The following is a 17629-nucleotide window of genomic DNA, read 5'->3' as shown; positions in this document are numbered from 1 at the left end:
TGTCAAACTTTTCGATCAAGCAGCTCCCTGTTTTGTCTGTTTCGAGAATTGATGGGTCAGTCGGGGCCTTCATGTCCACTGAGCGATTACACACACACACACACACACACACACAGTGCAAAAGGAGAGAGAGAGAGAAAGTCTGCCTTAAGATATTTACACAGATGGGTTTGTGCGACCAAAACAGCCCCTCATGTTTAACCTGTGCGTCTTTGAGGACTCCACTCGAGTGTGTATGCATGTGTTTGTGAGCTTGCACTTCATACGCACTTACCTCAAAGTAGGTCTCAATGTATTCCGACACGATATGCTCCGACTTAGGTTTGTTCTGGCAATATACCACGTACATGTGAAGCCGTCTTTCCTGTGGTTTTCGCAAACAGAAAGGGCAGACTGAGTTAGTTAAGCAGAGTGGTTATACAGTGAAGTACTTGTACACTTATTAGAAATGGTGATTTCTTTTTAACAATATTTTAATTTAACAGTTTAATGGTAAAATAATATGTATACAGTTCAAAATCAGATAAACATAGTTAATGTCCATTACTAATGTGATGAAACAACGGTAACACTTTATTTCAAGTTTTATAGTCCACTTTTGACATTCTACTAACTTTGCTACTACATGTCACCTAGTAATCATTAGAGCATTAGTAAACGTAAACTTAGTAACACTTTATTTGGTCAAAGTTTTTATTAGATGACATTATGGGTATGGTTAGGGACAGGTGGTATTGGTAGGTTAAGGTGTAAGGGATGGGTCAACAGTGTAATTATAAAAGTAAATTAATTACAAACGTAACAAAACTTGTATTTTAAAAAATGTAAGTAAAATGTAAAAATATGTATGTAAACAATAAGTGAGCTTTACCAAATTATTAACTTAGATGTAAGTACACAATAGTTAAGGCCATCTAATGTAAAGTGGGACACTTTATTTTGATGTGTTAGTAAAGTAAATAGTTGCCAATGAGAAGGAACAGTAACTGTTGTGGAAATATGTCAAAGACATTTAAGAATTTAAGATTGATAAATTGGTCACTACTGTTAGTTTATCTGATCTAAATCCTTCTTTCCTGATCCTACAGTAAATGCAGATAGAAAAAGATATGGAGCGCTGGACATGCATCATGATAGGGGTGATTCAACAGAAACTTTCATGCTGCTATAAGTGTTTAATAAGTTTGAAACTGCATTTGTCTGCAGTATAAGAGCAGCGTGCTGTGACAGCATAGAGAGAGAGAGATTACACAACACTGATGGAGGAGCATGAGCAGAAGGCCATGTATAATTCAGCCCAATTATCCTCAATGTAATCAGAGCCCCATTCTCTCTCACACACACATTGCATTCAGGTAGTAGGACGTAACAACTGGACACTACCTCACACACAAAAATAAACACTCATACACACTGAATGTGTTGCCTAGAGACAAGCCGGCTGGGTAGACGTCAATGCATGAATGGTTGTAACAACAGATTGTAAGAGCTTCATATGGACAATGCACAAAATCCAGTTCGTAATCATGATTAAATGTATTAAATTTGCATTTAAATTAATAAAGTACATTAATAACAATGTAAAATCATTGGTTTAAGATACCCAATTCTGTACAGTAAACTCCCTAATTTATGTGTAAAACTATTCTTTATATTATTATTTTTTACTACAAACTAATTCTAATTTTTTTAAAGTGCGTTGACATGTCCTTATAAGACTGTCTGAGACCAGCTGAAAGATCTTGCAAGCCATCATCTTAATATATCTACGTTACACATCATTGACTGGAAGTTGGAAAGTCCTGACATAACTTCAGTGTCTAATAACTTTGTTATGCACTGTATGAGTTAAAAGAGAGGGTGGGAGCAGAGGCTGAGGAAACTGGGACGAGAAAGAGAAGGGGGAAGGTCTTGTTTGTGAAAGAAAAAAAAAGCACCGGGACAGTCTGGCCCTCACTCACCCTCCATTACTGTTTCTCATTATCAACCAATTTCCCACTACGCTAGTTTCACAGTTTGACTCAACCTTTAGGTTTTTGTTATAAGTTTCTTTATTCCCCTCAAGCCTTTTTAAGTTACTCCCCAAAGGCCTCAGGCTTATTAAACAGTAGAAAGGGCACACACTGGCGACGCCAATTCGTACAGTAACTCTGCGCTTTTCATTTAAGCAAAACACTTTGATTCACCACAAAACCTTGTATCACAGCATGTGGTAACTTTTAACAAATTGCTGCGAAGTACTTCCACAACTGCAAATCTGCGAATTTTCGTTTTTAACGCGTGGGTGTGGGTGGCGGAAATTGTGTTGTTTCTTCTTGACAAGTTATTTATGTGTGTATGTCCATAGCGTAGGACTGGACTCCAGAAATAGACACGGTGTGTAAAGCAGTGATGTTATCAAAGGACGTAGCTGTAATTGTTGTTCCTCCTCTTACTTTTCCCGCCTCTTTTTCCCTTGTGGTTGTGAGCCAATGGACACAACACAAGCAAACACACAGCCTCAAATGGGCCGTATCAGTAACAGGGTTTCTGAGGGGGGACAGAAATAGAGTGGGATGATGGGAGAATAAATGGGGTGTTAAAACAGGCGTGCGTGTTAAAAACCCCGGTGTTTTCTCAGCTCTGTTTACTCAGTGCAAGAGGAAGTTCTGCTCAGCTTAGCTAGAAACAGACAGACAGATGAAAGCGAGAATAATAGAGAGACTTACATGTTTGATAAAAAGTTGGGCCAGTCGTTCAGGCTCAGCCACACATTTCTCCAGCTCACTCAGGAAATAACTGAACAGAACAAAAGTCGTCAGCAGGACCGTATGGAATCTGCATGTACTAATTCGACAGATTTCCCCCTCCCCAAAAAAAATCAGTGTAGAAAATACAAGGACATTTTCTAAAGTGACTTGAAGGATGAGGAATATACTTAAAGGCTCACTCCACTCCAAAATGAAAACCACTGACGGCAGATGGGGTATGATGACAATGTCTTTCATACTTTTCTGGTCTTTTCTGGTGTTATTTACTTAGCAGTCAATCGTACAGTCACAAGCTTCTAAGTTTTCATCCAAAATATCTTAAATTGTGTTCCAAAGAAGAAACAAAGCTTTTACGGGTTTCAAACGACATGCGGGTGGAGCATTCCTCTAGAGTTCTGATATACACACAAAAAGAGTTAAACCTACTCTTTATGCCAGTCGTAGATCTGATGAATATTCCCGAACACTATTTTGTCTTTTCCCTTCATATCTTCTGGAACTCCTTTTGCATTCATAGTGGCCATGTAGCCCTTTGAGAGACAGAACATGATGAACTTCCAAAGCTCATGACCCATAAAAATACTCTTTTATTATTAAATCTGAGGCATTTCAAGTGTGATAAAATATCACTCTCATAAAAGATCATCATATTCCAAATATTTTAAATCCAGGCACCATTATTTTGATTTATACTGTGATCAGTATTACAGCTGAGAGGAATTCAGGTCAGCTGATGCATCAAATCTAATTCTGTGGTGATTAAATGCTCTGAAATGCATTCGAGTCGTTCTAAGATTACAGGAAAATTGATAGCATTCCGTAACAGAGTTGATCAAATACACATGTGATTTGTTAATAGATATTTTAAGCTCACCTCCACAATAAGTCCTAGATCAGCTACATACAGCTTTTCTGTCTCTATCAACTCTTTTAGAACATACCTGCAGAAGAAAGGAGGTCAGCTTTAACTGGTTTCATCAAGTCATTACATACATTGACACTATTTGACAGCTCAAAACATGTGATGTGAGTAATACAAGGTGTAATATTAGCAGAGCTCTGACTGGCGCAGCATATTAATAATCTGGGAGCTATTTGTGGACCAGATGAAGGGCCTTTATATCAAAATGTGTGAATATTCCTACAGAAAAATCCAGTATATGACGGTAGCTGTGTTTTGGATAGCTGCTGGGAGATGCTCATTAATTAGTCCAAATAGGTCATTAACTTTTCTAAAAGTGTAATTAGTTTAATTAGTAAGATTATCAATGATCTGGAATCAGATGATATTTAGCTAGTGTCTAGTTGGTTAATATGGTCATTAGTTGGTTCAAGGTGGTCATAAAATAATCTAAAATGTCAATAGTCTAATTGTGTTTAGCTGGATTAAGATTGTCTTTAGCTGGTACACCTGTAAGACCAGCTGGTTTTTAGCTAGATAAAATGGCCATTAGTTGGTCCAAGCTCGTTATTAGCTCGTCTAAGATTATCTTTAGTCGGTTTAAGATGATCTTCATCTTATACAGCAGCCATCATGTTTCAAAACCCAGTTTAACCTGCTCAGAGGCTAGCTGGTTTCTAGTTTATAAAGATGGTTATTAGCTGGTCCAAGCTGGTCAATAGCTCATCTAGGATGGTCAATAGCTGGTCTAAGATTATCTTTAGCTAGTTGAAGATGATTTTTATCTGGTCTAAAAGCTACCATGTTCCAAAAAACAGTTTGACCGGTGTTGACCATCTGGCAGCTGGTTTATAGCTTACATTGGTAGTCATTATCTGGTAAAAAAAAAATGCTGGTTGCCAGATAAGATATATTTGACATATGACATATTTTGTTATTAGCTGAACATAGTCTTTATTTAGATAGTCTAAGATGGTCATGATCCTCTAGCTACCATGCTGCAAAAAACAGCTTTATTTCCTTAAGCTGTTGTGACTAGTCTGCCAGCTTGAACCAGTTAATGACCACCTACTGGCTTAAACTGGATTTTCCTTCAGGGATGATGTGATTGTGGTGCACTAATAAACATCTGATGTCTGCTCTGTTTAATATTGCAACAGAAATCTCAAAGTAATACCACATCAAAAAGATTTAAATGAAGCATTTCTGTTACATAAGCAGTCTAAAAAAAGAAGTTCCTATGTTACTTAACACAAGTTGCAAATGAAGAAGATTTCACACACACATGCTTTTTTCTAAGGCACTCTTCCGATCTTCTTCACTGTCTATGGTGGCTGATGATTGGCTGGAGTTGTCATCCATCAGTGCAGAGCCACTGTCGTCAGCTTGTAGGCTGGTGCACTGGGTGATCTGCAGACACAGAGGAGGATAACTGTGAATAAGAGACGAGACATAATGCTGAAATGTTATTCACTCCAGGGATGGCTGCAGGGACAGAGGCGAGAGAGTGGATTGGGAAGATATGAGCTGCTGTAATAGCTCAGGTTGCCTAGGTGACAGGAAGAGAGCATGCTGGGTCTGCTGGTGACAGTGACTGAATGATAACAGGAATTCAGCGTTCACTAATAACCATGACACCAACGAGACCGAGGAGATGCACTGTCATAAATCTAACTACCACTGACCCTGTGAAGTAACAATGTTCTCAGAAATACTCATGTCAAATTGTTTTGGTTGATGAAGACCATTGTTTTAGTAAAGATGTGCATACAGCCCCCCCAAGCTGTTTAATAATTTGAGACGGAAAGAGGAAGTTTGAAGACGTCCTGTCTTTGTTAATGTGTTTGTTAACCACATCAGAGGCAAAACTAGGACATAAACTATGCTATAAATCCCCACACTTTGTCACGTCCTTCACAGTTGATTGTAGTCATGCTTGTTATTTCTACAAAGTGTAATATCTCAAAAGTATCTTCTTCTTCATCTATCATGAATAATACATCAAATCATGCAACTTGTTGTGAAATGGTGTTCTTTTATAACTTGCAATTTTTGCCTAGTGAAATGTAAAATTGTGCAACTGCATAGCATTGTGCTAAAATCACTCAGATGTGTTCCATGCTCATACATGATTTATTACTGAACAAATTACATTTCTGTTCCATTTCTGGTTACCATTAGCTTTCGTTGTATGGACAAAGAAGTAAACACAGTGTGACATTTCTTAAAATATATTTTTATGTCACACAGGTTTGAAACAGTGTCGTTATTGTTAACTATAATTAAAATTACATTAAAAGAAATATTCACATAACAAAACTACAAAAATTACAATGATATCTGAAAATATAAAAATAAAAGCTATTTCAAAATATTACTAAAAAACATATAAATAACACTAGAATGACACTAGTTTGGAATGGCATGAGGGTGAATGAATGATGCCAGAATTGTTATTTTTAGTGGTAACTATGACTTTAAGGCAACGATTATAACATCAATTTAACCTTTTGGTAACAATATAGGCAAAATGCAGCCAAGAACAAATTATTACGTAGGGGCAAAAGCCAATCAAATAACCTGCAGACAAAAGTAACCAGACATATTACTGCTCAAAAGCATCTTCACAAACAACAAAAACAAAGAAAGCAATTACACCCATTTATTGTGTTTCCCTGCTCCTTAAATGCACTAAAGCTCTGATAAGATCTGCCCTTTAACCAAAGCTGTTTAGCTGTTTGGTTAACATCATAGTCACCTGTGAAGCATCACTTTATCTTCATTCACAGGCCCCCGGTCTCTCACACAGTATACTCCTTCCAATATAACGTCACACATCCTCCTCAAAGCAAGGATTCCTTTGCTCAGAGCTTGCGATGGAGAACATCTCTATCCATCTATTATGTTATTGCTTTTTTCCCACTTTGTTTGTTTACAGGAGCTTTACAAAACACTTCCTTTGCTTATAAGGGTGTTATTTTGTTGTGTGTGAGAAAAATGTGGCACAATCTACACAAAAATGATGCGGATTACAATGAACGGAAGTTCCTTGCATCATTTGATCATTTACTCACCCTTGTGTCGCTCCAAATCTGTGTGATTTTCTTTTTTCAGTGGAACACAAAAGGAGATGTTTTGAATATCTACTGGTTGCTCTTTTCCATTCAGTTACAAGAAAAAGGCCCAGACATTAAAGGGCCATACAAAAGAATCTTAAAGTGGTTCATATCACTTTTGTAATGAATTCCACGTATTCTGAAGCCAATTGCTTTGTTAAAAAGAGAGGCCGAATCTTCAAATTACTTACTAAAATCTTGACATCTGTTTTAGATCTCCTTTCTACATACATTACAGTACAAAATAAAAAATTGTTTATGATTTTTTTTTTCTTAATAAATCCGTTCACAAAACTCGTCTGATTATTTCATTAATAAAACCATGTTCAAATAAAGAATAGGTTTTTGAGTTCAACTCACGGCAACCTTAGGTCCAGCAGTTAACAGTTTAGTGAAGTGAAGATTATCTGTAATTAATGTCTTAAATTGTAGTTTTACACACAAAATCGCGGCATGGCTTTGAAATACACTATTTGAGTCAAACTATTTTCATGATGCTTTGCATTCTTTTCGAAGCTTGAAAGCTTCGCTTGTCATTCATTGGAACTGTCTTCAAAAGTTTGAATGAACAATGTTCAGTATAATATAAATATATATATTTTTTTGTTTCATCGAAGCTGAAATTATTTGTTTTAAAATGCATTAAAAAGCTAATACCGGTTACTTTAGTAATACCTGTTTTCTGTTTTAATACATTTTAAAATGTCAATTATTTCTGTGATGGCAGCGTTGAATTTTCAGCATCAATACTCTAGTCTTCGGTGTCACATGATAATTCAGAAAACAATAAAACATGCTTAAAAACATCATTATCGATGGTGAAAACTGTTTTATTCTGCTTAAATGTAATATTTAATAAAAATAAAAAGATAAAAAGATAAAAATCCGACCACATTAAACCCAAACTTCCGAACAGTTATGTAAATCATGTTTATATTGTGCCGTATTGCTTCGTCATGCAGTGTTGTAGTCCCGTGTTATGCCCAACACTTTGCTGATAAATTCATGCAGTCCAGCTTGTCTGAGTATTATATTACACTGTTGTGTTGTTTTCTGGAGCGGGGTAGTGTTTGTGTGTTTTAGAGCAGTGTGCTTACTCCTGCCTAGCTCACAGGTCTACTCAGATCATTTCCAGATGTTTTTTGGCACAGAAGAACCCCCACTCCTGCACTTTACCCTTTTATATCACCACGGCTCTTTTTCCACCCAGAAGCCCAGAGTCTTTCCTTGGATCTTTAATAAAAAGGAATATCATATTGGTTGTTGTTTTTCTACAGGAAATTGTTCAAGTTAGCCCGAGCAGAGCGAGGTAATCCAACCTTCTTTTCCCCTGCTTTTTTTTTTTTTTTTTTTTATGTATGCTATGCGGGGACTCGCATTACGGTTATATCACGAGCAGTTCCTCGCTCAAAGTGCTGTGTCAGACCTCCATTTGTGCGGGGAATAAAACAAAACAGCCAGTTTGATAAACATGTGCTGCGTTCCTCCGTCCGGGAGACAGGCCGGATCCGAAGAGTGCTTACATATTCATTCAGGAATTTTCCATTAGCCAACAAATAATAAACTCATGCTGGATCCCCACAGCAAATGTTTCTGTGTCAGGTACAAAGTGGGGTGTCAGCTGAGCTGAATCAGAGACACAAATGACTATGATATAAACTACACCTCAGCCTCACCGCGGAGGGAGGCAGGAAGTTACAGAATAACACATAACGCTGAAGAGCAACACCAAGAGTTACACCAAATATAAACTACAAAAGCTTATGTGGTTTTCCAGTAAAATTTAAGTAAACATCTACGCAAAAGAGAAATACGTGAATAAGCTGTTTAAAAGGAGAAATATTTTAATAACAATCTCACCCTTGGCCACTGTATTATGGTTTTAAACATATAACATAAAGCAGCATATACCTTACATGTGTATGAACATGAACTGTAATAAATTAGATAAATTGAGATCTCAGTCTCCTCTCCTTGTTGTTTTGCACCTCTGGTCATAATTACCTTTCATCACTCACCTTCTGATGGAATGATGAATGTTACCAGATTTAGCCATCAATTTGGATCTACACTCACTCTCTTCCAGCTATGGTGATTATTTATTGTGTGTTTTATGTTCTGGCTCAGATAGTCTACATGCATATGTAAAAATATACAGTGGGGTCCAAAATGTCAGATCACACTGAAAACCTGATATTAAGGCAGAGCAATTTGTTACATGTAAAAATATAAGTCTTTTGAACCCCGCTTGACAAGAAGAACATACAAAGAATTGTGTTTGATCAATGTGTGTTTTCACTTTTAAAGGTTCAAACAGTGTGAGAGGACCTGGCAACAAATGACCCATCAGTCAAATGACCATCTGGCCTCTCTCACCCTCTCTCACCCTCAGCGTGGATACAAACACATCGGACCCCCGTGCGCAAGCTGACAGAAAGCCCCCGAGTCCTTACAACCTCCTTTCTTATTTTCTCTTTCCCTTAGTCATTCTTAATAAGAAACTTTGTATAGTTTCATCAGTTTCAAAGACCATGCCCTGAGACTTTAGATGGGTGGCACAAAGTTTGCTTACAAAAACCTGTAAACAAGACTCACACCTAAAGCGACACTAAAAAGCATCTAGATAAATAAAAATTCTGAATGATATTTTTTTATTCTTTAAACGTCTTAAAGAAAGGGCAGTTGAAGACTTTTAAAACTTCCAACTAAATTGAGTTTGATGATGATATCTCTGTCTTTTGTGAAGCTGCTTTATACCTGAATCAAATCTGAATTTTGCTGAATAACGACACCATTGTCTTTTTAGAGTTGCTTTACAGCAGTATTTGTCATTTATTCTGTTAACAGTAGCCAAAAGTCTGATATACCTGTGTTTGCCCTAGTGTGGTGGATCCCTGTGGAGAGTCCGACTGGAAGCTGTAGGACTGCTGGACACCTGGATCACAGTCACCGAAAGTAGGCAGGCCATCTCTCCACTCCTGCACACACACACACACACACACACACACACACACACACACACTCAAAATACTGCTTTAAAAGAACCAAGAACCACAACCTTCATGGCCTTTCATAAACATCAATGCTCAGGTCAAAATAAAGCTGACCCATAATTAATTGCTCTCTCTGTGTGACTATGACAAGCGTGTGTGTTAGATGGTCACTGTGATTAAAGTTCACATTGAACAGTTCATAGGCGAACCACAGGACACTAGCAAGCAGTTGGCAGAACAGTGTGGTGCGATTCACACCCCGTAATGAAAAACATAGGAACACCTGTACTGTGATGTAAACTGATGTTTTATGTGAGAGACTAAACAAAACAATGCTTGTTGGTACTGTTTACAAACAGTGTTATAACAGTGTTATTTTAATATCACTGATACACTATTATAGTTCAGAAAATATTTTTATAGTTTATGTTTTCACACCAATTTCAGCTACAGTTTTAGTAATTTTGATGTGTATTTGTCATTTTTATTTGTTTTTGTTTTTTATTTTTTATTTATTCATTTTAGGTTTTAGAAAAAATTAAATAATAAGTGATTTTTTTTTATTAGGAAAATGATACATATCAAACAATTTTTCTCACCAGGTCTTTGTCTATGACTGGGAGGATGGTGAACTGCTCCTCTGTCTGTGGGCTGCCCAGGTCTTGGCTGCTCCTGGCGGGTGGAGGTGGGGGTTTGCCCTCCAGTCTGCGGACCTGCCGCTCTCCCTTGGCCGTCCCCGTTGCTCCGGCGCTCAGCTTACGCACAGGATTGGTCAGCCATTTCTTCAGGGTGCTGACAGAGCGACGGGAGCCTGGGGAGTTTGGGGCTGAACTACCCGAAGCCTGGGGCGGCAGAGAGGCCACCGAGGTGGAGATACTGCCCTCACTGCCAGCGGCTGAGTATGAGTCTGTACAGACAGAGAGAGGGAAGAGGAATTAAGTTGGGAATAACCATCTGAAAGCACGACAGCAGAGGGAAAACAAAATAAATCTGCCTTATATATAAACACACTCTACATAAACACACTATAACACTAAATATGGCCCATAGCTGAGGCATTGTGAAGAATTTTTCCCATCTCAGACTTCAGGCCTATGACTAGTTTCTTCAACTACAGGCACTTTTGACGTTGTAGACTTTCAAATACACTATTATGAAAAATGTTATAGTAGTCTTTCTTACTTTTTTCTGCACCTTGACAATGAAAATAATTCGGCAGTCAGTGAGACAGTCACAAGCCTCCCAGTTTTCATCCATAATATCTTAAATTGTGTTTTGAAAAAAACCTTTACTGGTTTGGAATGACATGGAGGTAAGTGGTTAATAACATTTTAATTTTTGGGTACAGTAACCCTGTAATGGAGACACTTTAATGGAAATGTCTATGGAATATCATAATTACCGTTTCATTTTGAGTAAAACACATTCATTAAGGAAAGAACAAAATCAAGTGCATGTGCACCTGCCGTGAGTTCAATGGAAATTTTGTGTGAGAGCTGTTAAGTACGCAACCTGCACGCTTTCATTACTGAACCCATGTGTGTGTGTGTGTGTGTGTGTGTGTGTGTAGTATGTGATCCGTGCAGACAGGCCTCGTGCCGCACATCCCAGTTAGTGTTAATCACATGAGGAATACTCAAACTGGTTTAGGGCAGACTTTGAGAAGCTACGATGGTTAGCCAAGCAGTCGTGTGACCCTGGAGAGCTAAATATAAACCCCGCCCCAAAGTCGGAGCTCAGGCTGAGACTGCGGTGCTGGTGTCAGAGGGACCCTGGGAAAAGAACAGGGGGGGATGTGCACAGGAAGCACACTTTAATCCTCGTCCAGAAAAAGGTCACCAACTTTTTTTGTTCTCTCTCTACGCTGTGCCTCATGCCCCCCACTACTCTCTTCCTGACCCAGAACAGTGGCTGTCTAAGGTTATCAGTGGCGGCAAGGACAGGCTTCACATGTTTCAGTCTCTCACCCGTCTAATCCAGCCCCTGGTTGACCCCTTGATTCAGCCGAACACAGCCTGACAGGACGGCACAAACACGCACACACTTTGCCCAGAGACACACAGTGCTGTGCCCAGATGTCAGGCTGTGTCAGTACCTGCTACATACCATGGCTAAACTGTATTTTTTTGTTTATGAAGTTCATATTTTCCCCTGAATTTATGTTATTTTGATAAACTGAATAATCTCTAGGCAGCTTTAATCTAATCAAAAATTAGACATGCATTTTTTAGAGTCAAATGTGACTTACAGTGGTTGTCATTTTATAAAAAAATAAATAAATAAATAAATCAAAATAAACAAAGATTCAGCCTTCTGATTCTCCTTTTTTAATCAGATTAATTTCTAAAATGTGTACATTAAATGATTAAACAATAAATACATTTATGTCGGTTCTGTTTTATTTACCCCCCTCAGGGTAAACAAAACAGAACCGACATAAATGTATTTATTTATATGGCTGCTCTCCCTGCTAGGTTGCATTGATACGCAGGGAGTTCTTGCCTAATACAGAACCATATCTCCGATCCAAATTTTATGCTAATTGTCAGTCATCTTTTCGAAAGAAATACGAATAATAAACTCAGCAATAAAATAAAACATTTTGCACAAAACCAGCATAAAATACGCTATTTTGAATTTGTAGACTAATTAAAGAACACTTATATGGGAGACCCCACGCATAACAATTCCGATGAAACATTAGGTATTAGAATGCCCTAGGGGTCTCTCAGACTCCAGACAAAACAAAAGGGTTCTGAGAGAACAACGCAAAGGTCCGACTAATTTATTAAGCTAATGTTTTGTGTAGCAGAACTGACCCAGAATTTGTGCTGATACACAAAGAAACAACCCCTGTCGTGATCTAATCCACAAACTTTCCACTTTCGTCGTAGAATAATCAGTGTAATAATGGAGCTGACCTCAACCCAAATGGAATTCAGCAGATCCTAAAGTGGAAGGATTATAACTCTTATTGCTGGCTAAACAGCAGGGCAAAGCTGCTTTCCTGATACCGTGCTGCTGCGCGCGCAGAGGGGAACACTGAACAACATGCCAGACTGTTCCTCTTGTGTCTCCACATGGGACACAAAAGAGAAGAATGATTTCATTCCACACTCAGTATGGACCTGACGGATTAAGAAAGAGGCAAAAAGCAAAAGACCAATTCATTACCCTGTTTGGTTTTTTAAAGCAGGGAACTGAATGTTATCAGGAACTAAAGGCTGTTGGGAACCGGCAGCCACTGCTAACCATATCCTCCACAAATCAGCGGTGACACCCACATGAAACAATGCGTTATCCATCACTATATCCCCGCGTGCAGATTTAAAATCCCGGGTATTTGTTGAAGTAACGTGACGCGATGCAACAGAGCATGCGAACGGAGACTCAAGGTTTTTTACAAAAATTTAAAGCGCACCTTGTAAAGCGAGGCTGAAATTACAGGAAGAGATGCCTCATTTTGATTGCTGGTAAACAGAGGAGCTGAATTGATTTGAAAGCTGCAGAGTTACGCTTAAGTGCTAGTGGTGTGTGCAGAGAGATCCTCTTAATATGGCACTGACTGAGTGCTCAACACATTAGAACGGATTTTTCTTAATAGCTAGATAGCTTCAGCGAAGGGGAACTTAGAGAGAATATGTAATGAGGTTTCTCTATGCAACATACTTTAAGGCTGTATCTCTACGCTGTGATTAAACAGTACACCCTGTATTTTTCATGGAAATAAAACATTACAACTGAGATTTCTTAAACATCTCAGTTAATAATATGATTAAGCAGAGGGCAATAGAAAACAGTCTCCAAATTTTTCTCCGAATAAAAAGATCTTAGTAATCTTAATGTCCTCTAGATTCTAGCATTTTTTTAAAGCAAACTGTCAAAAAAGTATATTTGTCATTCAGCTCTTCTGAAACCAAATTATCCTCGCTCTGCCATTTACACTGACCTTATAGTTTTACATGCTTTATATACAGCTGTGCCATCAGGATATACTTCTATTCCTGAAAATAAATGTTTATATCTGTGATATGTTGACAGTTACTGAAATTATAAAAATAAAAATACATTTATTTTATAAAACTATTTTAAATTAAGCTGAATTGAACTGAACTGAAATGAATGAAATAAAAAACTGAAATAAAACACCATTAAAACTGCATTGACATTTTTCTAAATTAAAAAAATCTAATTAAACTTACACAATACTGCAATAACACAGCAATAATTATACAGATCTGCAGAGGCATGAAAAGTAACCTCTGGGCATTAAAACAATTCTGAAAGCCGTGTGTTTGTGAGGCTTCAGCTCCATCCTGAAGCATCAAGTGGTTTCGGGGTTACTACACTGAAAATGTATTTTAATAATGGCCATAAATTATAAAATGGTAATCAGGATCAGCCCATTTATAATGAATAGCTATTGATATTACAACCATGATTGTTTTGAAACCTAATTTCCATTAGAAGTGGGATCACATTTACATTAAAATGTTAATTTAACTACACAGAACACAATCCAAAGCCCAAACTGTAGCATTAAACTGCTAAAACAATCTAGATTCACTCTGATTTACTGAACAGAGAGCAGACCCAGTGTGAATTCTGCAACCTGTAAATACGGACAGAAGAACATTTAGGTGCAAAACAGGCGTAACAGGTTACTGCATTTCCCAGACCTCAGGGCTACCGAACAGCCTATTACTACACAAAAAGAACATGCTGTTTTGTTTACACGACGCAGAGCCACGGGCCCCCGAAACTTCAGTCTCCATCACCGGAAACCTCTCCAGCAAAATGAGTGCCCACACAACACATTAGCCGAGCGAGACGGAAACCAGAGAGTGCAGTGAAAACAACCCTGCACGGAGACTGAATAGTTATCTAAGGTTGGCTCAGTTGGACGGAAGAAAACACAGAATTCCCCACAGCCCCCCGCTGGCAGGCCCAACCATAATTTCTGGAGAGCATGTGTTTCAGCTCAGGGCGGCCGGTGGGCTGTTTCGTCGGCCCTCAGCAACAAAGTCAACATGAAAGCGCAAGTGGGGGGTGAGTGTAATGGGATCTGAGATGGAGAGATGAATGGATGGAGGAGAGCAGGGGCTCAAAATAGGAGAGAAGGGAAAAGGTCTTGAGCAAACGCTTATGGCACAGTGGATACAGGAAGAGACGAAGAAAGAAAAACTAACACGCTGTATAGCTTGAACCAACAGACTGCAAACAAGACAGCAAAAACAATTCTATATAACTTTGTGGGAAAATAAATAAGACGCTGTGTGTGCATTGTTGCACGCATCTGATTGTTATGGAAAGGACTTGCGGTTTACAGAGTCTGATTTGTCTGACTCCAGGCCTGCGAAATATATTCAGTCCCACAAACTACAGCTGAGGAGCACAATCATGAACTAAAAGGTTCAAAGTCTTAAATTAAGATCCATATCAATGCATCTGCATACATGCTGTACATGCATGGGTTTTGAGAAATTAGTGTTGTAAAATATACAGTACTGTGATAAAGTTGGACACAATGGTATTAGTATCCCGGCTTATCACATGTTTAACTTCTTGCTTTACTCACCATGGCAACCAAGACACCATGTCACATCAATCACGCCACCCTTCCGCCCCTGGTTTGCCACTAAACTCCAATGACGGAGGAGTTTTGCTACATCAAGACAACCCAGCATTGTGCCAACTGGGGATCCAAAAAAATTAACATACTGTAATACCCATCTGACACTGCAAAGGCGTTCTAGATGTTTTTCTGACTGGGTTAAGTGAGTCTCTCTCCATCACTCTGACATTGACAAGAAGAGGAGGGGATATAATATTTAAATGAAAAACCGTTCTTCTGTCAGTCAAGTGTGTGTGTGTGTGTGTGTGTGTGTGTGTGTGTGTGTGCGTGAACTCATTTCTGTAATGGTGTGTCTGAGAGCCAGGAGAGATTACAAAGAGGCATTTTGATAATGCAGCCACTGCACCGCTCAACAAAATTGATAATTAAAAGCTGAATTAAGCAAAATATTAAGTCTGAGCCCTCCTCGTCCCCAGTGATCAGCTAATGCTGAGCCGTTCCTCCAATTTTGTCATCTCTCTCTCCACAATCCTCTTCCTTCTAAATCTCTCTCACTTTCTTCTGAGCCCTGTCTTCATGAGAAGTCTGGTGCAACAGAAGGGATTGTTCCCTCTTCTGAGCTTCACAATCTCTGTGCTCTGGGATAATGCAGATTCTTGCTAAAAAACTTTCCAGACTCTGTTATCTGAGGAAGAAGCATATAATGAAGAAACTTTGAGACAAATGTGGAAAATCTGGGATTCAAAATTTAATTTAAACTATAAAATAGTATTAGGATGTAGAGCGTGTAGAAAAAAAGGAATAGTAAAAAAGTTTTAAATCAAATTGTTGTTTCATTCAATGCAAAACTTAATTAAATTAAAAATGTAATTTCAGGAAAATGCATTCTTTTTCAATAGTGCACTGTTGATATAATATAATATTTAAACAACATTAAAAAAAAAAAAAATCACCTGTGGGGTTCAGATGCATAAGATAACAATATTTGGTTTTGTATTGTATGTAATGTATCCAGATTTTTTTAGAAAGCATGAAATTACTAAAGTGCATGCTTAAACAGTTAGCTCACCTCAAAATGAACATTTTGTAACACTTCATTAGTTAAGCATTAGTAAACACTCAATTCATCCTTTATAAACCATTATTTCATTAGTAAGAACTGTAGTGAAAAACCTCTGCAATTTCATAGAAAGAAACTTTCAAGTGTCTAGTTGTACAGTTAAATTTTTTGCATCCTGAAATGAGTAGTTCTGTATCCCTCTGTGTTGTTTATTTTTTTTTCTGTTAGGAAGATAACTGAGCCTTTAAATCTCCTTTGTAAAAGATATGTTTATAAATCAAGAGCAAGGCATTTATAGATGTATTTATAAATGGCTTAGCAATGATTATTTATGTTGAAACAATGTTTTATAAAGGATGAACAGGCTATTTACTAATGCTTACCTAAAGATTCATAGTGTGTAGTTGTTATAAAGGGTTACCCAAAATTCTGCCATTACTTACCATCATGTCTTTCCAAACCCATAAGACCTTTGTTCATCTTTAGAACACAAACTTTAGATATTTTTGATGAAATCAGAGAGCTATTTGACCCTTTATAGACAGCAATACAACTGAAATGTCAGTAAAACTGTCCGTGTGACATCAGTGGCTCAACTTCAACTGCACAAACCCCCCCCCCCACTTTTTTAAACACCAATTAATTAAATCCATTTATTGATGATATTAATAGATACTGATTAATCATTTAATTTACATGACTTACAGCTCAAGAAACAACAGGCAGTCTCACACAAGCCAAAAAAAAGAATGCAAATGGTTGCAAAAATGTATAAATGTTAGTGATAATGTCTGCCATGGGACATGTGCTTGTGTAGACCAATGTGTTATAGAGTCCACCTTTCCAAGAATTTGGGCTCCATTTTCACTTATTGATTGGCTGGAAGAGTGCTGAGGCAGCCGCTCTGCAGGAGGGATCGTGTTGGCTCTAATGACGGCAATTTTCAGAGAGGCTCAGGCCTCTGGAGACCCGCAGAGCTTTAGTCAGCTTTGGCCACAGTCGCTGAGTTTGGACTGCGGTTGAGTCACTGCATCTGCACCTGATGTTTTCTATGCCTTCCTATAGGACAGGATGAGGCATAGATCTGTTGGATCAACATCCAATAGCATCAAAACTTACTTGGTTAAGCTTGTTAAGCAACCAGGTAGGACAGAAGCATCCAATATTGTGGATCTGCATCCAAAACATACACTTGTCTGTTAATCAGGGACACTGACTCTAATTTATGGATAAC

General features: G+C 38.1%; 1 protein-coding gene across 4 annotated transcripts in view; it reads right to left on the bottom strand.

Moving 5' to 3' along the window:
• arhgef25a (Rho guanine nucleotide exchange factor (GEF) 25a) overlaps nt 1-17629 on the bottom strand; it is a 58425-nt gene that overhangs the window by 8314 nt on the left and 32482 nt on the right. For all 4 annotated transcript variants that reach the window (XM_043225026.1, XM_043225027.1, XM_043225029.1 and 1 more), the window contains 7 exons: nt 10360-10667; nt 9635-9745; nt 4937-5061; nt 3625-3691; nt 3177-3280; nt 2709-2778; nt 275-364 (listed from right to left, as the gene is read on the bottom strand). In XM_043225026.1, coding sequence (XP_043080961.1) covers nt 275-364; nt 2709-2778; nt 3177-3280; nt 3625-3691; nt 4937-5061; nt 9635-9745; nt 10360-10667 — 875 coding nt within the window. The remainder of the gene's footprint in view (nt 1-274; nt 365-2708; nt 2779-3176; nt 3281-3624; nt 3692-4936; nt 5062-9634; nt 9746-10359; nt 10668-17629) is intronic.

This window comes from Puntigrus tetrazona, chromosome 23 (assembly GCF_018831695.1).
Source record: "Puntigrus tetrazona isolate hp1 chromosome 23, ASM1883169v1, whole genome shotgun sequence".
NCBI classification, from domain to species: domain Eukaryota; kingdom Metazoa; phylum Chordata; class Actinopteri; order Cypriniformes; family Cyprinidae; genus Puntigrus; species Puntigrus tetrazona.
The sequence above is the reverse complement of the archived record's forward strand: the minus strand, read 5'-3'. Positions and strand labels throughout refer to the sequence as shown.